Source organism: Protopterus annectens, chromosome 13.part0 (genome assembly GCF_019279795.1).
Source record: "Protopterus annectens isolate FY-2018-M chromosome 13.part0, PAN1.0, whole genome shotgun sequence".
Classification (NCBI taxonomy): Eukaryota; Metazoa; Chordata; order Ceratodontiformes; family Protopteridae; genus Protopterus; species Protopterus annectens.
Genome location: NC_056747.1, coordinates 652,835,227 through 652,858,145, shown reverse-complemented (window position 1 = coordinate 652,858,145; position 22,919 = coordinate 652,835,227). Strand labels below are relative to the sequence as shown.

Here is a 22,919-nt window from a genome sequence, read left to right as displayed (position 1 = left end):
TTGAGATTTAGACTTCTAGCATTAAGTAGCATTACCCTCAAATTTTGTTTGCTTGTAGCTGTTCAGGTGGTAATTTTGTCTTCAGGACATTGCCTAAAAAAGGCACTATGGGGTGGCAGGAGCCTTGGCCAGTATCTGGAATCCCTGGGGTGACAGGTGCAGGCCATCCCTGGTGAAGCATCAAGGTCTGTTGATCATGTCAACCCAGGCAGACAGATACTGGATCCCCTTAGAATGACACCAGAAACTTAGCCAATTGTTGAAGTCAATTATTTTCTGCTTGCACTGTGGTATAATTGGGGGTGATGTTAGGATGCTACTCAGAGCTAGGGTCATAGCTGCCTGGGCTACAAGATCCAAGAGCTCCACTATGTCTCTTTTCATGTAGTCCAGGGAGGTACATCTCAGGTTATTCACACCAACATGGAGAATGACAGAGTCATATTTGTACCTGTTGCGGCGTGATCTAAGTGAATGCATTATGTGGTGGATCCTGGCACCCAACAGGCAGCTGACTCTAGCTTTCTCCTTATTCAACCTAGTGAGTGGGACATCGGTGTGCCTTACTAATGAGTCACCTATGACTAGTGCATTGGGTTAAGTTGTTTTGCCTTATGGGCTTTGGTTGGCACACTGTTTGTGTGAGCTATGTGTCTCATGGTTTTTGTGCTGGGTTGTGGTGGATGTTTGCTTTTCTGCCTCAGAGGTCTCTGTTTGGGCAGATTTTTATTGAGAGCCTCCCCAAAAGTAGGTGTGTGTTTTGTGCTACTATGTGAGGGTTGTGGTGGTGTATGTTCTGGAGGGCTGTGTGTTGAATGTGGTGAGGTGCAGATGTTAATCTTTTCCTCTTGACTGGCTAATCCAGTCTTGGCTGGAGAGTGCTTGGCTACAATTTGGCTATATAAGTGCATCTCTCACAAGTCATAGTGTTGGGAGGTAAGAGGAGAGGGTTGTCTGTGCAGATGAGGCAGTTGCTACATTGCCTCAGGATGCCCAAGTTCACCAGGTTGACAGGAGAAAGCACAGGGAACTGACCTTTAGACATGCCTGGATATGAGCTCAATATATTAAGTACTGAAGCCTTTTACAGGAAAAATGTCTCTCAAAGTGTCTGAGTCTGTACAGAGCAGTGCCAGACACTTGAGGGGAAGCTAAAACGCAGACCCTGAAAATTTAAAGATGAAGTATTTAGACAGAAATTCTAAAGTAAGGAAGAAATCAAGCAATACTTACTGAAAATAAAGAATTAGCTTGTCAAGAATGATAAAAAGAAGGTAGTCCCATAAATGGCTACTGCCTGGCTACTACTAATGCTGGTCTTAGCACAGCTTCACTCTGTTGGGATAGAATGCTCATTTGCTTCTTCTCTCACCAGAAGCAAAATGTTAGCACTAATCCCAAGAAGAGAAGCAGGCCATGGCATGTTTGGTGATCCACAGTCTTGTCCCAGATGATGCAAGGGTCTGCAGGCTTATAGTCTTTTTCTGGTAGATGCCTCAAATAACAACCACACCAATCAGGTACGTTAAGCACAGACACTCACTCTCCAACCAGAAAGAGTCAGGAATCAATGCACTCTGCTCCTACTCTCACCAGGATCAGAATATAGGCACAGATTCCAAGCTGTCACCTATAAAACAGTTATTAAGCTTTCTGGTGATCAGCAGTCTCCAGGAAATAATGTAACTGCACTCCTTCTCTCTCAACAAGAGAAAACCGAAGCACTAATCCCAAGATGACTACTGAGAGGCAGAATGTGGGCCCTCCAATAACTGGTGATCTTGCAATAGATGCTTAAAGGCAAGATGAAAAAAATGGTTTATCCTAAACACTGCAGTGTGCACTAGAGGAGTTAGAGGTGAAAGTAGGTAACTTAAGTTTTACCTGTCTAAAAAGTTAAGTTTTAGTGGAGAGTCACTATTTATAAAACAGCAAGATAGATTGAAAGGGGGTGGTCACTTTTTTATTATGGTACCATGGAATACAGTAAGATGGCCAATAAATTTCAATAGTTGAAGGGGAGTGATTTCACAAAATGATAATTTTGCGCTTACTTACACCAAACAGTAAAAGCTGAGAGGAAATGAGATATATGGTCAAATTAACATAAGAGGCAGGCAACTAGAAAGAGACTGATGTTTAAGAACACAACAGTAACTAGATGGGAGGGTGTTAAAAACTTCTGTCTGACTCGCAAGAGACAGAGCTGTGGTGTCTTTTCAAGTTTTAATATGTAGTTAAAAGCAGAATACAAGAAAAACACAGTGCAAAGAAAACAAATCAGTATACAAAATGGAAAAAGGCAATAGATTAATACAGAATACAACAAATAAAAAGCAAACTAACCTTTCCCTCAAGCAAACTGTAGCAGAGTCTAGGTGAGCCTTTCCAGTAAAGCTCTGAAATGTTTAATTTTTCCACTTAAATAGAAGGTTTAGTTCCTAGCTCCACCTCCTAATTTCACAGATGATTAACCTTAACTGACCTCTTCTAACTTAATGTGTGACTCCTTAATTGACCTGTTCTAGTTTCTGTCTGACTCACAAGAGACAGAGCTGTGGTGTCTTTTCAAGTTTTATTATGAAGTTAAAAGCAGAATACAAGTAAAACAAAGTGTAAAGAAAACAAATCACAGTATACAAAACAGAAAAAGGCAATAAAATAATACAGAATACAACAAATAAAAAGCAAACTAACCTTTCTCTCATAGCAAACTGTAGCAGAGTGTGGGTGAGCCTTTCCAGTAAAGCTCTGAAATGTTTTATTTTTCCCCTTAAATAGAAGGTTTAGTTTCTAGCTCCATCCCCTCAGTTTACAGATGATTAACCTTAACTGATCTCTTCTAACTTATGTGTGACTCCTTAACTGACCTGCTCTAGTTTCTGTCTGACTCACATAGACAGAGCTGTGGTATCTTTTCAAGTTTTAATAGGCATAATTATGTAACCCTGCCTAATCTGGTTGAATTGTGGGATACCAACATTCAAATGCAAATTGAAGAACAGAAAAAAAATATTAAGCACAAAATATAACCAGAACAATAGTGTTTTATTTATATTAACATTCAAATCTGTATAAAACTAAAATACAATTTTTTTTATAAAATTAAAATTAACTGCTTCTACTACACTAATATTAAATAAGATAATATAACAAGAACAAAACAGTTTCATTTATTTACAATGCCTTTGCTACAGTGCCATGTTATGAGTCAGACACTGTACCAGTTGGCTGAAGTCACTTTGATTCCAGTTTTGACCTATTCATTCAGACTTTCTTTCTCCTCAACCACCCCCAGATACTTTTCCCCACTATTTTCCCTTCTATCTCAATTTTCAGCTTCTTCTGAACTCCACATTTTTTCTGCCATTTCAATGGTCTTATCTGTACTCAGTTTCATCCTATATGGCTTAAATTTTGCATTCCATTCCCCTGCCCTTTGCTGAAGTCCTTGCACAGAATCTACCTGTAATGCCACATTGTCAGCATACAGCAACTTTGTTAATCTGGCCCCTCTGACTTGTTTGCTAATGTAATCCATCACCAGTATGAACAGTAATGGGCTCAGAGCTGAATCTTGGTGCACATTCACTCCAACTGGAAACCACTCTGTGACACCAAACACTATTTACACTTGAGTCATTGGGTCCTTGTCTAAAGCTTGTCCTAACTCTATACCGATGTTTCTGGGACTTCAAACCAGTGCAGGGCTGCCCAAATCAGCCTTCTTTGGGACCTTATCATATACTTTCTTCAAGTGTAATAAGGCGTGTCGTGTAGAAACCAAAGGGGGCATGTAACAAACCTAAACAGTGAGGGTGGTGTGTTTATTAGGATATAGATGAACCAGGCATAATGCCTACATAAGTCTGTAGTGTACCTGTACCATGCTAGTTATGCAAAAAGGTAACAGCATGAGTCCAAGGGACTGTCACCTGCCACTAATTTCTGTTGCTCAATGGGACGATATAGACCCCATAACGGTTATGCATACAAATACTAACAAGCATCATTTACAAACACCAAGCAGCATCTCTACAGACCATTATTAGAAAAGACAACAAGCTTAAACAGTGGCATAGCTAGAGTTTGTGCCACGTGGGGCTCTCATTGAGTTTGCTGCCCCTCCTCCCTCACAAAATCATGGTCAAATGGGGCCCTCAATACATAATCCTCCCCCTGCAGCCATCCCAGTGTCCCAATACTCAGCCATATCTCCCCATTTACCATAAACACTATAATATGCATACTGCTTTATACTTTACTTCTACAATGATTATTTAAATTTCGTTTAAAACTTTTATGTTAAATTTTATAGTACAAACACTGACAGACATCGGTTAAACAAAGCAGTCTCACAATGAAAACAGACTTAGCATTAAAATTTCTCTGCCCTTGAAACTCACATTCATTGAAACAGCATTGAAACCCACATTCAAAGAAAATGCATATGGCCAGTGGCAGATAAAGTTTATCTTTTGGCTGTTTTCAAATCACAGATCCCTTGCACACATATTTAGGACCATACAAACATGCATGTGTTCTTTGATTCACCTTCCTGATTGTGTTAAATTATATTCCTTCTATAATACAGTACACTTGTTAGAGCATATTATAAATCTATTGTTTTGAACATTTTTTTCGGTAAGCAATGAAACAAAATAAGAATCAATAATGACAAAATTGTCCAATTCAGAACATTTCCATCATAAAAGTCTACTAAAACTTCTGTCATTACAGTCCACCAATATCAGTAAATATGCACAATCTCTGCAGAAGTAAAAGTCATCTAAATAATGCCACATTAAAGAGATTTGTAACTAATGAAGAGGTTGCTGCTAGCAGCCAACTTTATATTTTGTTTCATCTACAAATAAAGTACCTTTAGCCCTTGAAGAATAAACTGATTATGTTACATTCAAAAATGGTAAGCTAGTAATATGGCAATAGAGAATGGATGGCAAACTGATAATAGGTTCATAGTTACTAGGTATCTCCTCCAAAGGAGGACATTCTCAGAGCTGCAACCTCCACTCCCTTTAAAGTACACTATAAGCAATCCATCTACATATTGTGGGAGTAGAAACTACAGCATTCTGCATCAAAAGCAAGTATACTACCTGTTGTTTTACTAACAATGCAAACAGGTGGGTCTATATTAGAACATCGAAGTTTCACAACTTCGAATGTTCTAATATTGACCCCTACTCAGCAAAAGCTGAAAATAGCAAAGCTGCAGAACACCGAATTTCTTCCTAGGGAGGGAATTCAGTTGGCTGTTCCTGTGGCTTTGCTATGTACAGCACTGTGGTGGAAAGTTACGGGTCGGGATCAGGTAAGTGTGCGATTATGTGGATGCGAGGGTTAGGGCGCAGGGTAGGTGAGTTAGGGTTAGGGCGCGAGTCAGGTAAATGTGCAATTGTGTGGACATGAGGGTTAGGGCGGGGTAGGTGAGTTAGGGTGCGGGTGAGGTGAGTGTGTGATAATGACGGACCTTAGGGTTAGGGTTAAGGTAAGTGGATAGCTAGTGGTGAGTGTACAGTTTAGTGTAGGGTTAGATGTAGGATTTTAGGTGTGTGTGTGTGTGTGTGTGTGTGTGTGTGTGTGTGTGTGTGGATTGCTGTTTTTTGGTGTGTTTGTGTTGTGTGTATGTGTGCCAGAACAGCAAATTTTTTCCCTTGGAAAAAATATGCTGTTCTGCATGTTTGATGTTGTCAGCGTTCACTGAATAGGGGTTGATATTAGAACATTCGACACTTTAAAAAGTCAATGTTCTAATATAGACCCCAAACAGGCTTGGCATAAGCAGCACTAAACTTCTCTTCCCCTGAAGCTCTCAGCTTCTTGTAAAATTGACTTGACATTCAAATATCTCTCTCAACTTTGCAGCACAAGAAATCTGGAACAAGCTAAAATTTATTGAAGGGAACAATGGGCCAAAACCAGGAACACATTTTATATATTGCTTGTATAATCTTAGAAAGTTGCTAGAATAAAATGTTTTGTGTTACCATGCATTTCCTGAAAGATAGATTATTTAGTGAATTCAGTTCTCACTGATTTGCCAAAAAAACACAAATTTTAAGAGGAATAGACCAAAAGTATAAACCAAAGATTCCAGACATTCTGTGAAAATCTGGACAGTCAAGAGCTATGGACTCAGCTCCTTGCATCTCAAATAATGGTTTGGGTAGAGAATCCAGGCTCATGTTTCTTATACCTAAGGTACAGGGTTTGAGTCCCAGCAACACTAACCACCAGGAATACCTAAATGGGGCATGATATATATATATATATATATATATATATATATATATATATATATATATATATATATATATATATATATACACACACACACACATACACACATACATACACACACACACACACACACACACACACACACACACACACACACACACACACACACACACAGGGCAAGGAATCAGCAAGACGTAAATGCTTTCACTGCATTGTGCATGAGGAAGAACAGACTTTTTAATTAAACTAAATGTGCCAAATGCCACCCAGGAAAGACAGCCCCCCAAGCCTTGCCACTGCAGTTTACCTTTAATCAACATGTAGAAATACTTCAGCTTTTAAATGTTTAAACACCAGATAAGCAAAACACACAGATAGAGCAAGAGTCAGAGGATTATCTTAAAGCCACAATTCTGCATTCATTTATTGTCATTCTGTTAATGCAAGCAAAAAGGGATGATAATGGAGAACACTTGTCAGAGATATTACCCATGCCTCTATGTGAAGGATATGCACTACAAACATTTCCAAATGATAAACAACAGCAGGTTAAGGCTATTACTATTGACTTCTACAAGACACACACCATAACTCTGCTTACTTTTACTATCATTAGTCTTATATACTTTGCATTTACCAAGTAAGGGTTTCATTTCACAAAAAGGCAGCAGACAAGAAACCCATTTTAAATGCTGTTCTCCATTGTCTGGAACTTGGTTTCGGTCAGGCAGTCAGTCTCAGTCGTGTATAGCTCCATGACCCATCCTCCACTCACTCAGCATGCAGTGCTGCCTGCTGTCCTTTCCTCCCTCTCATCTCTGCTATTCTAAATCCACAACATGATGTATGTACTAAAGTACATACTTATAGTAAAAAAGTAAACAAAGAAAGACACAGTCTGAACCCTCAGGTGAGTTTCCAATAGGCTGTCAGTCTGCCTTAGGAAGCTGATGTCATTGGGTGTGATGATGTCAGCAACAACTTGAACTAACAAAAAAAAAAAAATTGGAATTGAAGGGGCAACTTGGGAATTCGTGGCACCCCATTATTTTACCCTCAAAACCGGTAAATACCAAGGAATTCACTATGGTTGAGAAGTATACTGAGTGCGTACAAGACATAGAAACTCAACCTGAATGGGTCACCGACTCATGGCTGTATGCAAGCATACTTACAGACAATTTAGAGGATCACCTATTTACCTACAGCAGAAAACTGGTACACCTGGCAAATACCCACATAGATACAGGGATGACATGCATACTCTACACAAAAGTTATGTCAGCTGAGAAATGAGCTGGGGAAACAAGCCATGTGTGATAACAATGCCAGCTTCTACACCACTGTGCCACGGGGGCAGATGCAATAATCTTTTAAAATTGGCAAGTGTATATAGGAGAATACCATACACACCAGGACTATTCAAGGAAATGGAAACAGTACCTACAACCATACGAAGGACAATGAAACAGGCAAGTGCCTTGCTTGTTCTTTCACAGAAGTACAGTGAGCATTTTTGCAGGTGTTGTGATCGGAACCATATACTCTAGTTTGCAAAAGTGCATTTTACAGGAGCACTGCTACAGGTACATTTTCTGATTTCTCTGATAATTTTATAAGATCTGAGTTTATTTCTTTATTAACCACATTTTCTATTTGTTTTTATCTAGCTTTATTCGCTTAGTGTTTTATCTTTATTAACTTTTGTACAGATTAACAATTCTGTCAGCAAATGCATTTCTTTATTCGTTTACTATTAAGAGTAAAAAATAAATGGACAACCCAAGCTCAAATATCAGAAAATACATCATGTTTTGTTTTCTGATCAACATTATATACAGAATTACAACAGCAAAATTCAGAATCTAATGGTAAGATGCACTTCAATAGAATGCATTCTGAGAAAAGAAATGCATACAAAATAGAAGCTAGGATATGCATAAAATACAGTGCAAGTCATACACAAGATACATACCTGTACAATAGGTACATACAAGATACCACATTAAGGCAAGGGGAAACACTTTCTTAAATGTATTTTATTATTCATGATATGGGATGGCAAGTTATCTAACCATTGTTATAGGAACAGTTGTAGGCAGATTCAGTAGAGATGTTCTTTAAGTGCTTATCTACACCTTTAAATGGCTCCTAGATTTTTGATGTCTGTATGTAGGTGGTTTCAGGTAGCAGGTCCCAGTCTAGAGAAAGCTATCTCACCTACAGCAGTTTTAAATGGAGGGCATACTACAGAGAAATTGTTGTTCTGTGTACTTTTGATTATGTAAGGATTGTTGTGTAAAGGTAGTTCCAGTCTTATGTTGGGGGGACTGACCATGTTTTTAAATTTGAGTACTTATAGGAAAAGTTGCCCTATGAGGCAATTTTTAGTAAACTGCAGTGATGTATCTAGAGATCTTCTAATAGTATGACTCTATAGATTTTATTTTCAGCAATTTATGTTCAGTCAGTATTGTACGCTGAATGAATAATGAGAAAAGAAGGCCATATTCCACTTCAGGTATTAAAATATTTTTAGCAATGACCCAACAACCAGTGGGTGAAAAGAGGTGACTTGGTCCTGTAACACTGTTTTAATTTTGCAAGGGCTTTATTAGTTACAAAATCTGTTTAATTTACATTTAATTTAAATTCACTTACAGAAATCTTGCTAAATAGTGACAACTCGGAACATAACTGATAACGTAATATAAGAAGGAATACTGTGAAATGTCTGGCGATTTAGTACAGCACATAGTGGCCTGTAGAGCCAATTTTGAGACACTAGTGATCTGCCCTTGTTTGGTTTACTGTGAAATGTAATAAAGTTAAAGAGAAAATTAGCTTTGTAATGTAAGCCGCTGGAGATACAATAAGAAGGGATATATGAATAGGGAAACGATTATTATAAGCAGTTTTGTACATGTTCCATGGATTTGTATGCAAGGCTAGTGAGGCTGCTGGGCCTGTCAGAGCCTGATCAAGCATTAGGCAACCTGGGCAGTGGCTTACGGTGTGTGTTGGCTGGGCAGGGGAGTGGGGGTCGGGGGGCACTTTGCTATATAAAAAAAAAAAAACATAAAAATCTTCTGTAAACAGCAAGTTGCTGAAACCTCTGCGTTGTTCAGCCATGGGAAAATGTTTTCACATGTCTGCAGGACACTGGCAATGAAATAGGAAGATGTACAAAAGATGATTGGAGTTTGTCATCTTTGTGGGGGGAGTTGTTATTCATAACAGCAAGCCTTGTTCCTGTTCCAGTAAGTGCACTTTTGGATTTAGAGCAAGATTCCCATTCCATTTAGTGTGTGTCTATGTGAAATGCCCCAGTTAGGGACATAAGCTAGTTAAGTGACTTTGCTCAGAGTCAAACCCTAAACCTTAATTTGTGGCAGGCAAGTGCCTTACAACTCCACACCAACTACTAGGTCACCTTAATTTAACTTGCTTTTCTTTGTATATCATTGAGGCTTACAGTTTGTAGACATAAGTCCTAGAGTATTATAGCTGTATTGTTCATAGTCAGTGGTGCAACAGGTAGCACACTTGATTTTGGTGCATAAGGCTGTGGGTTCTCTTCCCATGTCAGGTAGATTGATTGCTGACACTACAGTGCAGCATAAAGGGGGGTGCTGCACTCCTCAGTTTGTAACCCTTTGGACAAGATGCCTAGCAACGATGATCCTCTTTGTCAGTTTGACAGCTACTCCCTATTGCATACCACCAGCACACCAACTTTTTTTAAATATAACAGACAATTTATTCTTCATGGGCAGCATGCACTGAATTTGTAGAAGAAGCAATGAAAGTTCTATGTCAGTAGTGATCTCTGCATTAGTAATAGTTCTCTTTAATGTCAAATTATTCAGATGACTTTTACTTCTGCAGACATTGTGCATATTGAATGATAATGGTAGATTATAATGACAACAGTTTGAGGAGTGTTCCATGGTTAAAATGTTCTGAATTGGTTAATTTGGGCTCTCTATTGAAATGTCAGCACTTGAAATACTGAGTGCCGAAAAGCTAAACATGGGAGGAGAGTGAATCTCGAAAATCTTTCTTTTCTGTAAAAGAAGAACAAGCCCACTGCAACCCCCTGAACTTATATATACCAACTCCAAGATCAACATACCTTAGAGAAAGGTGAATATTCTGAGAAATGCCATCTTGGACTTAATACAAGTCCAATATTTCAGCCATTCGGTCTCTGCATTTTAGGACTCACTCTAGCGTGTTCCAACATTTCAAATAGTTACCATAATTTTGATATTGGTTCATACATCTTGCTTCAATGTTTAGTGGAAAAAATATTCAAAACTACAAATTTAAAACATACTCCAACAAGTGTTGCTGTAATAAACAAGGAGTATAATTTAATACAATCAGGAAGGTGAATTAAAGAGCACATACATTTATGCATTGATCCTAAAAATGTGTGCCCATAGTTTAAAAACAATCCAAAGATAGATTTAATCTGCCACAGACAAACAGTAATTTCAATGAATGTCAGCTTTAAGGCCAGTGAAGTTTACTGTTGCTCATGCTAAGTCTATTTTCATTGTGAGACTTAATCTTTTTGTTTATCAAATAGCTATTAGTGCTTATGCTATACAATTTGAAATAAATGTTTTAAATTAAATCCAAATATCTGTAATCAGTAATATCTGTAATTCTTGAAAAACTGACTCAGTGGCAGGTGGACAATTTGTGTCACCTTGATGCTTATTACCTGGATCCATCAAATATTCTGTTAAGAAGAAGGATCGCCAGTGCAGGTGGACATGAAAAAAGACTGCTTGATGTCCTGATCTCTTTTCCGAGTGGAGTGTTTGATGGGGCTGCACAGTGGCAGATCCAGGAATTTACAGAAGGGGGGCACAGACTGGAAAGCACACCAGCACTGAAGAACAACACTGGGTGTCAGGGTCTGTTTAAAGATCATGTTAACATGATCTGACAACACATGTGAAAATATAGCGATGTACATTCTGTTGTACAACATTGTTCAGTAGCTGTGGTAGTGGATGGAAGTAACTCTTATCCAGTATACAGCAAATTTGCAGACAGCAGCAGGTGTTTCAAGGCATACCTGGGTGAGATTTGGTTACCCATAGAAAGTCGCAGTCCCTTTCCATAGTGGCATAGTTTGCATATGCATTGTGATAGCCTAGTAAAGAGTCCCAGTGAAGGCAATATCACTACAGCAGGTATCATAGTAAAAGCAAGCAATTTTGTAATGATGTCTGTGAAAACGATGAATAACTTAAGAAACTTAAAGAAATAGTTATGAAAAAAATACCCCAACAAAAATTCATTTTTAGTATATGCAATATATGAAAACAAATGCAACCATTGCAGAATATCACAGAGAAATATAACCCAAAATATACTTTACTGTCATGCGATATCAAATATAAACCAGAAGCACAAACCTTTGGGTGAATCAGTAAAGATTTCATTTAATTTGTGCAAAAAATAGCAACGCAAAACACTTTCTTCAGCAGAGTGCAAAAATGTCTTTTAAAAGTTCAGGTCCAATCATCTCATCAAAAGCCAGTCCCCATAACCACTGCCCAAATGAAGTATCTGGACTGACCCTTCCATGAAAAAAAAAGTATTACACCACTGTATGTTTTGTTTCATAGAAACAGTAATCACAGTTTGCATTCCTTCTTGTTCCACCCAAATACACTTCAGTCTTGGAAACTTAGAATTATTACAGCAAACACCATGGGCCAGACATTTCTTCCACAGACAGTCCCATACCCAATGTCTTTTTTTTTTACTTTTTTTTTGTATCTAGTCTGACCCTGTCAAGTTAAAAGAAAAAGAAAATGAGTGTATTAATGTATTTTTTCATACACACAGTCATCACAGCTTGTATTCCATCTTACTTCTCCCAAATACACCTTAGTCTTGCAAAGCCAGAATTACAAAAACAAGACAGCAAGATCAATAATTTCATTTGCAAACAGCCCCCATAACCATAATCTACCTAAAAGATCTGGTTTGACAGTGACAGGATAAAAATACTTTAATGTATTTTTCTTTAACTTAACAGTAATTTTCAGGCTGACATGATAAAACAAAACAAAAGATGTAGCATTAATGTAATTTGTCTCATACATAAGTACTAGGTTAACTGCTTTGTGTGCTATTTGAGTTTAGCATTTTTTTCCACAGGTCAGAATCAAGTCTTGTACTTTCTGTCTGTGTGAAAAACACTTTGCTCATTATACCAACCCCAAATCCACATCTGATAGTAGCAACAACATGCATTACAGCTTGCTTTAGAAAAAAATGTGCATTAGTCCTATTACAGCAAACAGCAGTGCTAATAATTTAATCTACAGACAGCCCCCATAGATATTTCCATCTACAGCATCTGGACTGACCATGCTAGGTTTAAGCAATAACTAAATAAAACAATTGCTGCAGGAATATAGTTTTTCCCACAAAAGCAGTAATCACAGCTTGTATGCATCTTACTTCATTCAAAATAATACATTACTCCTGTAAAGACAGAATTACAACAGCAAACAGTAGGGTCACATTTCTTCCAGAAACAGCCCCCAAGCCCTCTGCCTTCCTGAAACATCTGGACTGAACTTACCCTTCTAGGACAAAAATAAATAATAATAATGGCTACACAGCACAAAGTCAGTAGTTACAACTTGTATTCCAGATTGCTTCACCCAGTCGCAAATTATTCCTACAAAGCCAGAAGTACAATATCAAACAGCACAGCAGGAACAATTATTTCATCTACAAACAGCCGTGGACCCATTGCTACCCAAAGTATCTTGTTTGACCCTGCCAGAATTAAAAAAAGACTTACCTGCTGCTATCCAGAGAGATTCCAGGATCAACTTTTTCTAAACAAGATAAAGAAATTGCTTCCTTGTCATGTGAATGCTTCACTTTGTTATGAAAATAACTGTGTCCCTAAGTCTTGAAACAGGTGTCTTCACTTTGGCTGAAAGGTTGGGATGGGTAGGGCTGCACATATAATAGGGAAGGGGTATTCCCACATCAAACAGTTGAGGAAAAAGTGAAGAAATGTATGAGTAAATTAACTTGCCAATAGGCGCGACTAAACTTGTAAATAACCGCAAGATGTATATTATTAGGATATACATCTTCTGTACTTACCTATATGTGCAGCCCTACCCATCCCAACCTTTCAGCCAAAGTGAAGACACCTGTTTCAAGACTTAGGGACACAGTTATTTTCATAATTGAATTATTGCATTCAAAACTATGGCAAGTGAAAAACTTCAAGGTACAGTAATACATTTTACGTATCTTGAGTGGCAGAACTAAAGAAATTCTAAAAAAATGCAAAAAACTACAGTTATTTTGTATCTGCTATTTAAGTACCTGTCGTTCTTCTTTCTTATTTCCACATTATTTAGATGAGTTCCTCTGGGCCTCCCTCTTGAGAGCTTTATCAGTCAGGATGGAAGACGTGGTTGCAGTAGGCACTCAGAATTTTAAGATGACTGGCTCCTCTGACTGCATCTTCCATCATGACTTGTAATATAAAAACACAAAAAATAAAGCCTCTGTAGGTTGAAACTGGAAAATATAGCAAATGAGGTACACCCTCAACTGTGTATCGTGTTTGTGGTATATTTTCCGATTTCAGCTGAAAGAATTTAATTTTCTTTTTTCACATTAAGTTGTATGGCAGGCTGTCAAAAAGGGAGTGGTGTATGCCCCTGCGCCATGGCCTAAATTTGCCACCATACTTCTCAATTTCTTAGCACAAGAAATATTAGAAAAGCCAAAAAATAGAGACTGACTTGAAATATTGTTCTTATAAACTTAGAAAGTTGCTCAAATAATAGGACTTGTGTTAGCATATATTTTCTGAAGGATATGACGTCTGAAACTCAAATGCATGTCATTATTTAGTGACTTCAATATTTACCATAAAACCACAAATGTTATGAGGAAAAGATCAAAAACATAAGGCACAAAATCTGTAAAAATGCTGGAGAGTTGAGGAGTGTGGGCATTGAATGGAAAAAAAAAAGTAGTTTGTGTGCATTATTAAAAATAGGCAAGGAAATGTAAAGGGACCCTACATGCAACATATTCTATAATTCTGTCACCATTGGATGCACACATCTTAAGAATATAATTTGTATCTCAAAAATCTAATTTGTTTGTAGTGTGACAGCCTTACTATCCTCTGACTCTTAACTATGACATACATAGAAAAAGCATTTAGAAGTGATTCACTTTACCTGCCATCCTGACGACTGATGGTGTAACCATATTCGCTGTGTTGTAAAAAGCTAACATTGACACCGACAAGAGGTGTTCCATCTGCTGCTACCACTTGTCCTCGGATAACGCAAGCACGGCTGTAAGGAAAGGAACATCATATTAGAGATAAAAGCAACAATTTACAAGTAGTGTAACTTTATGGTGAGCAACAATGTGTTAAGTATATTTTTCTTATTTCCTTAGTCAGAGGAAACCGCTCCAAATCATATATGGTAAGGTATATGCTCACAAATCATGCATATCTTGTATATGTAAATCACCTATGCTGATATTTTTGAGGAAGAATATGAAAAGACATTGATGTGACTCAATCCAGTCAACTACAGATAGTTCCAACTTCTCACTTGCTACAATGCTTCTTTCTTACACATTGTATAACTGTTTTACTTTATATAGTAGTTTTATTTTCTACTTATAGGATATCTCTTATGGTATTACTCTGAAGATAAACAGTGATATAAATCACCAGAAATGAACATAATGGTGCTGCACCAGATTAGCACATCACTTCCTCAACCTCATCCCTGCTCATCTCTCTCCCTAGCCTCCTCCTCATAACTGTACTGTAACTCGCTCTTTTGCCTATTTTGTTAAACGTCTTCAGCCTCAGCTACCCTTGTCTTCGATTTCTCAGCTCTAGCTCTCTCATCACTGTACCTCTCATAAAACATATTGCTTTATGTTGAAAATAGCAACAATATAGCTGTCTGAATATCAAATTTGAAATGCAGTTCCCTCTCTTTTGAAAAATATTGCACAGACTACTGTATATTATTGCCTTTCAAATATTTGTGTCACTCTAATACTACTGTTTTTCATTGGAGCCTTTCTCCCCAGGCCTCCTCTGAATATGGGTCCTGTGCCCATTTAGACTTTCCTGGTAAAGAAGATAGATAGATAGATAGATAGATAGATAGATAGATAGATAGATAGATAGATAGATAGATAGATAGACATATGGTCTGCATGTAGACATACATAAAGGGAGATATTTCCTATGGTCATTTCCCATTATTGTTGAGGCATTGAGTCCTAAAGAACTACTTTCCATGCAGACATCTTTGCTTAATTTGCTTAGATTTTAATGTCTAACGTGAGTAATGAAATGACCGTGCTGTGAGCACAGCATGACAGTTTGTATACCATTAGCTAAATGTGTATGTCATGTGATCTTTTTCAGTTACCTGCAATCAGCAGCATGTATCACAAAAAAGTGACGTAATCCTGTTTACCTCAAAATTTCATTTACAGTTTATAAGAAAATAACACATGTTATCCAACCATCAGATATGGTCTTATCACAAAGTATACACTCAAATTAAGGACAGCTCTAAGTATAAAGGGCAAGAAAATGAGAACTGCGACTTGTGAATTATTTTAAACATTTCAAACATTAACCAAGTCCCTCAATATGTGAACAAAGAAAAGCAAAGCTAGGAAAGGCAGTATTATCAATACTGCATGATTAGGCTTTGTAACTACAGCTGAGGCATCTGATTAGTAATGATACATATCGACTGAATCTCATATAACTGTAAACGTTTTACCAAAATACATAACTTTATGTTATGATGCTTTAATATGTTGTCTTATATTTATTCGCATTTTTCTACATCGACATTGGAAGAATGATTAAAAAATACATAGCTGGTTACAAGGCTATTGTCCAAAAAGACATTTTAAGCCTAACAAAGCTTACCCCCAAATTTCCCAAATATTGCTGACCTGTGCCAATACCCCAAGGACTTTTATGGTTATGATATAGGCTTGGACAAATCAAGTGTTCGCAGACTGATCCCACCCCCATCCATTAAGGACCTAGGAGCCAAACAAAGGAAAACATTGCTGTTTTGCATCCATTGGACCAAGTTATGTTTGAATAGGGTTAGAGTCAAGCTATTCGTCACATGGATGGGAAGCCAGTTCCACAGAAGGGGTAATTCTTTGAGACACATACATGTCCCTTGTACCAACAACATATCCTGTTTATGTTACAGACCAGGTTCAGGGCTTTAGATTAGGTATTTCTGATGTTATTTGCTTTAGGGATGTGCAACACATCCATCAGTGTGGGATTAGAGTATGCCTTGTAGGCTAGGCATAGACTGCTGTGCAGCAGTCTGTAGGAAATGCAGTACAAGGATATGACTTTAAGATGGTCCACACATTACTTGTTGTTTATTCCCTGTATTCATTTTGGAGGAACCTCTGTGTTCTTTCAAGCTGTTGCAACTGCCTTGTCAGATACATGCCAATGTGTGTATTGTACTCAAAGACTGGTCTGATAAGAACTGAGAACAACAGAACAATGACCACCATGGACCTGGATGCAATGGCCTTACTTATAAGTTGGTCAAAAAAATGATTTTCTCACAACAGCAGACCCATGGTAGACAAAGGTCAGGTTATTGTCCACATTCCTTTCCAGATTCTTGAGTATCGGGTCTACTTTTAGGAGTGTATTAACACTGTATTAATTTCCAGTCATTGCTGGAAATTCCAAAGAGTACTTGTAATGGGTCACTACTCCTGGCCAGTAATCAAGGAGAATTGATCCTCACCACTGACTCCAGTGAGGGACAGTCACTAGGAGCAAAGATGGACTCACACAGTATTTTCAGATGCAGCTCCCTGCAACACGCACAATTTCCCTTAAGAGCACACAGACAACATGCTCCAGACCAGGGGCTGGATTCTCTTTCTCTCTCTAGGTCAACACAAAACTCCACACTGACCACTTTGGAGCTCTGTGCCCCTGTTCCCAGCAGCTGACACACACATTTGGATATCTGCGTTTCACACACACATACATACCTGGCAAAAGCTGCCACAGATTTACTAGCTGTGCCCCTTTCTGCCCAAATTCTGAGGTAATCACTCTGCCACCAGTTAACTACTCTAAGGCTCTTACAAAACGGTATCCAATTATACTGTGTAAAATTAATACTAATACAAATTGTAGGGTATGACCAAAGCAGCAAGGCTTTCAGGAGTGGCCACAGTGTCACTAAAACAAGTATAAATACTCTCAAGATATTAACAGTATTCTTTAAAGGACCAGCCACAATGAAAGGTATTAAAATATTTAATGATAAATAATAAAAGAGAAAACAGGAGAATACTGAATACAATAAACAATAGAGTTTCAAACACAGAGATATAAAAAATAATACAGTTGGTTAGTTTCTCACAGATGCAAAAGACAATCCTAAACTATTCTCACTAAACCTCCCTGCCTGACTAAAGAATTACTGTTCCCTGACTACTTACTAAAGTAAGGCAAGCTGATGTGTGCTGAGTGTCTTACCACAGCAAAAGCCAGATAATGTCTCTCTGTCTGTGTGGATGTGTGAGATATATATCCTATCAGAAATCTTTCTGGTCAGATTCTGTGCTGCTGTGAGAATTCCAAAGAATCCAGATGCTGATTAGAGGATATCACCTCTGGTCACCTGACTCTGGCGCAATACACACACAGAGCTTTGCTAAGATCTGTGAAAGCATCTGAAGGCTATAACACAATTTCAAACTTTCTACCCTTCCACAGTTCTCTGATAAACATACACATTTGATCTGTTACAACAATACAACCTAATACACATGCACACATTCTTTCTGCCCAGCAAAACCTATTGTTGATGGATTTTTAACACAAGTAACTTTACAAATATTCCACAGAAAAACAGAAATGTGGTGTTGATGAATGGTTCAGCCAACAAACTAATGCAAATAAAAATGAAAAGGATGAACCAAACCACAGCCAGTAGTAAGATAAAAATACTTTCATTTAATGGCGAGTGCTTTCACAGCCTAAACAGCCGCTTCATCAGACAATCAAACAATGTAATTTGCACATATTTAAAATAAAATCAAACAATAAGAACATCATCTCAATTACACATGCAAATCTTCATTTAAAAATACAAAACAATAAAATACATTGTACTTCATCTGTGTATTCCCTTACTCTGTAATACCGGTTTTATGGATATTTTATCATTATTATATTTTTAACTCAAAAATGTGCACAAATCAGTGTGATACTCAAAATAACATAAATTCCTTACAAAACTCCAGCTAGCTATGCTGGCGTATGTACACATGTACTGCCCTACTCTCCCTGGCACAGATAGTACTACCTCATAACATCACAGTACTATTAAGTATTTTTTGCATTAAGTTTAAGTCCATGGCTATGCCACCAGTTGTTTGGCTGCTTCCAGCTCTTTTGAAGGGTATCTCTGCCTTTAGGTGATTCAATGACCATGCCTAGTTTGCAATCATCTGCAAACATGGTCATTCAGAGGCCTGTGATATCTGAATCAACTTAAGCAAAGTATATGACAAAAAAGAGAGGTCCCAGCAGGGATCAACATGGGACCCAACTAATGGCTGGCCTCCCTGTGGAGGTGGCTTCGCCAACCCTGTTGTGTACTATCAGTGAGCCAGCTGGCTATATATCAAGTGACATATGGGTTTAAGCCTAATTCTGTACATTTATTTCAATGCCCTAATGAGGTATTGTGTTGAACACCTTGGTCAGGTACAAGAAAGGCGTGCAACATTTTTCTCATATCCATAACTTTAGTGACCTTCTCGAAGAGTTCCTCCAGGTGAAGTAGGCATGACTTGCATTTAACAATGGTCTAGTATGTTAGGCTGCCTATGTCACTGTTTAGCGGATCCATAATAATTTTCCCATGGCCTTGTATACAAGACTAGTCAGGCTTATAGGTCTGTAATTACCAATGTCCATGGAAGGCACACCTTTGTTTAGAGGGATAACCACTGCAGTTCTCCATTCATTTGGCACAAAGCCTTTTTGAAGGCTATGGTTAAATAGAGATACTAGAAGGCCTGCCAGGTCATGCTTCATGACCTGTCAGGCCCTTACGAATCTCACAGGTCATGTTTCATGCTATTCAGGAGGCACAACTTGCTCTGAGGGAGCATTATTATTGCCTTCTTCTATTTTGTATGTTGTGATTTGTTTTCTTTGCACTGTGTTTTACTTGTATTCTGCTTTTAACTGCATATTAAAACTAAGATACCACATCTGTGCCTCTTGTGAGTCATGCAGAAATTTTCACCCCCCACTCTGATGGTGGTGTATTCTTAAACCTACTGTCTTTCTAGTTGCCTGCCCTTATGTTAATTTGACCACATATTTCCTTCCCTCTCCCCTTTCATTGGATGTTGTGATTAAGTGCAAAATTATCATTTGGTGAAAACACTACCCTTCAACTATTTACATTTACTGGCCATCCCACTGTATTCCACAGAACCAGAATACAAAGTCTTCATCCCCTTTCAATCCATATTTCTCTTTTAAAAATAGTGGCTCTCCACTTAGACAGATAAAGCTTAAATTATCCCCTCTTTCATATTTAACTGCTCACTGCACACTGCAGTGCTTAGGATATTAACCATCTTTTTCCATATTATCTTAAAAGTCTGCAACATCTATTGCAAGACAACTAATTATAGGAGAGACAACATTCTGCCTGTCAGTAGTCATCTTGGGATAAGTGCTTCTGTTTTCTCCTGGTGAGAGAAGAAGCACAGAGACATTATTTCCTGAAGACTGTTGATCACGGGAAAGCCTAATAACTGCATCATAGGTGACAGCTTGGAATTTGTGCTTATACTCTGTTCCTGGTGAGAGAAGCAGCAGAGAGTATTGATTATGACTGTTTCTGGTTGGGAAGTGCTTTACATTCCTGATTGCTCTGGCTGCTATTTTAGGCATCTACGAGAAACAGGCTACAACAAGCTTACAGCATCTGGGACAAGACTGTGGATCACCAAATAGGCTGTGGCCTACTTCTCATCTTGGGATTGGTGCTAAAGTCTTGCTTCTGGTGAGAGAAGACACAAAGGAACATTGTATCCCAGCAGAGTGAAACTGTGGTGAGATCAGCACTAGTAATAGCCAGGCAGTAGCCGTTCTGTGACTGCCCCATTTTCATCATTCGTGACTAGCTAATTCTTTATTTCCAGTAGGTACTGCTTGAGTTGATTCTAACTTCAAGAATATCTGTCTAAATACTTCATCCTTAAAGTTTTCATGGTCCTCTTATTTGTTTCCCCTCAAGAGTTTGGCAGTGCCCTGCATAGACACAGACATCTTTAGTGACATTTTTCATATAAAAGCACAATTAAAATTTCACCAATACCTAGTTGCACACAGGATAACTAGTTTGCAGTGACAAGCACTGCCCCCAGAGTTGCAAACCAGATACTCCTGAGACTGCTTTATATTCTCACTCCAACTGTCTAATAAATAAAAAGGTTCTGTTGCCATGGATATGAACTTTCCCACTATCTCTTTTACTAGCATGGTGGATATGGGCATCCTGAGACAATGTAGAAATTGCCTCATGTTTACTGTCAACCAGTTAATTATCAAACAAAATAATAAGGTATGTGAGAGATGTATTTACACAATGTCACTGGAGGCAAAGCTCTCACATAAAAGTACTCCTAAAGTCAATAAGGTTGTAAGTAGTACACATGCTGTATCTGTCACACACAATTCAAAGACAACATATCGACTCACATATGCTGAGGCATTTAAATGTAACCTTCCTAAATCCCAAAAACCTCATAGATGAAGTACACATAACAAATACCCTCAGCAGTCCCGAATGTACTCTTTTGAAACAACACCCACATCAACACATACAGTCACAGCACATAGAGCCTCTACCTGTAAGCCCACAAGGCAAGCCACCACACAGAACAACATTCTGGTCATTGGAGACTTCATCGTGAGATACACTGATGTCCCACTCAGCAGGCTGAGTATGGAGAAAGTCAGAGTAATTTGCTTTTCAGGGGCTAGGATCTGTCACATTACGCACTCACTCAGGTCAATGGACAACAAGTAACAGTAGGATTCATTCATAGTCCATGTGGGAGTAAATTACCTGATAGATACCTCCCTAGATACCTCCCTAGACTATACGAAGAGAGACATCATGGAGCTTGGAATATGTGTTGCAGGCTGGTATGTGCCTAGCACCGAGCAGCATTTTACCTTCTCTAAGGATGATGCCACAATACAAACAAAAGATGAATGATTTTAATAATTGGCTTAGTTTCTGTTGTCATTCTAAGGGGGTGCAATATTTGTCAGCATGGAAGGAGATAGTCAACAAACCATGCTACTTTACCACTGTCTTGCACCATAGTGCCTTTTTTAGGCAATGCCAAAGTGAAAATACTTCCGACATAGCAAATCAAAACCAAGAAAATCCAAAGGTGTTACTGCTCAGTGCTAGGAGTCTAAACAAAAAACTCCACTCCCTAGAAGCTCTCTTCACCCTAGAGAATGCTGACATCTGAGTGGTCACTGAGACATGGCTTAAAGCTGTGGAGAACACACCAATAGTGCAAGGTTATAATGCCTTCCACACATTTAGACCAGCTACTACACAGACAGAGACTTAAGGTGAAGGTGTCTCGATTTACATCAAAAATAAATATACCTCAATGCTGGTCAAACAAGACAATGCACTTGTGCTACTCCATGTTCAAATTACCATAGGTAAAATCCAATACCACTTTCTTGCAAGCTATAGGTCCCCATCTATGATCCAGGAAATCCATACCATGTACTTAAGCTTATTGGAAACACTCACCATCCAAACCAAATTCATGGGCGACTTTAATTACCCAACTATTAACTGGGAATCTCCATACGACACCAAACATACAGGTGCAGAGATTCCCGAATTTTGTAAACACAAACTCCCTGAACCAGATTGTCAATACACCAACCTGGGTGCAACCATACTGGATCTGTTTCTCAATAATATGGGAGAGTGGTTTACACTCCCTATTGTAATGTCTTCTCTGGCAAGGTCAGACCACAAAATGGTCACCTTTGAAGTAAAAATAAAACCTGGACCCGCAGCTAACCCTGGAATACTCAGGGACTACTCTAAGGCTAACTTTCTGCTACTAAGTGAAAACCTGGCAAAATTTGAAGCCCCTATAAACCCTGACAAGACTGCGGCCTATGCAGAACTGGTCACGGAAACCATATACAAGCATGTTAATAGCTACATAGAGGAAGCCATACCCACCAGGAAGAACTGCAGAACTAACTAAAAAAACAAGGCACCCTGGTGGAATCACAAAATCAGTAGGCTGTATAACAGACATTAGAAAATCAAGGCAAAAAATAGAAGGTGATGCACCTAGCAGGATAAAAGCACTCTCATCAAACTAAACAAACAATTCAGAGGACAAATGAAGTCTAACAAAGCCAAATGTGAGGTACACAGACAAATAACTGGTGTCAGATCCATGGACTACAACTCAATGGCAAGTATCCTTCCTACCTCCATCTT

General features: G+C 38.4%; 1 protein-coding gene across 3 annotated transcripts in view; it reads right to left on the bottom strand.

Annotated features, from left to right (window-relative positions):
- The window catches only part of TENM1 (teneurin transmembrane protein 1), a 3,721,864-nt gene that overhangs the window by 1,063,411 nt on the left and 2,635,534 nt on the right, over window positions 1-22,919 (bottom strand). For all 3 annotated transcript variants that reach the window (XM_044054336.1, XM_044054337.1, XM_044054338.1), the window contains one exon: window positions 14,520-14,639. In XM_044054336.1, the coding sequence (XP_043910271.1) occupies window positions 14,520-14,639 (120 nt within the window). The remainder of the gene's footprint in view (window positions 1-14,519; window positions 14,640-22,919) is intronic.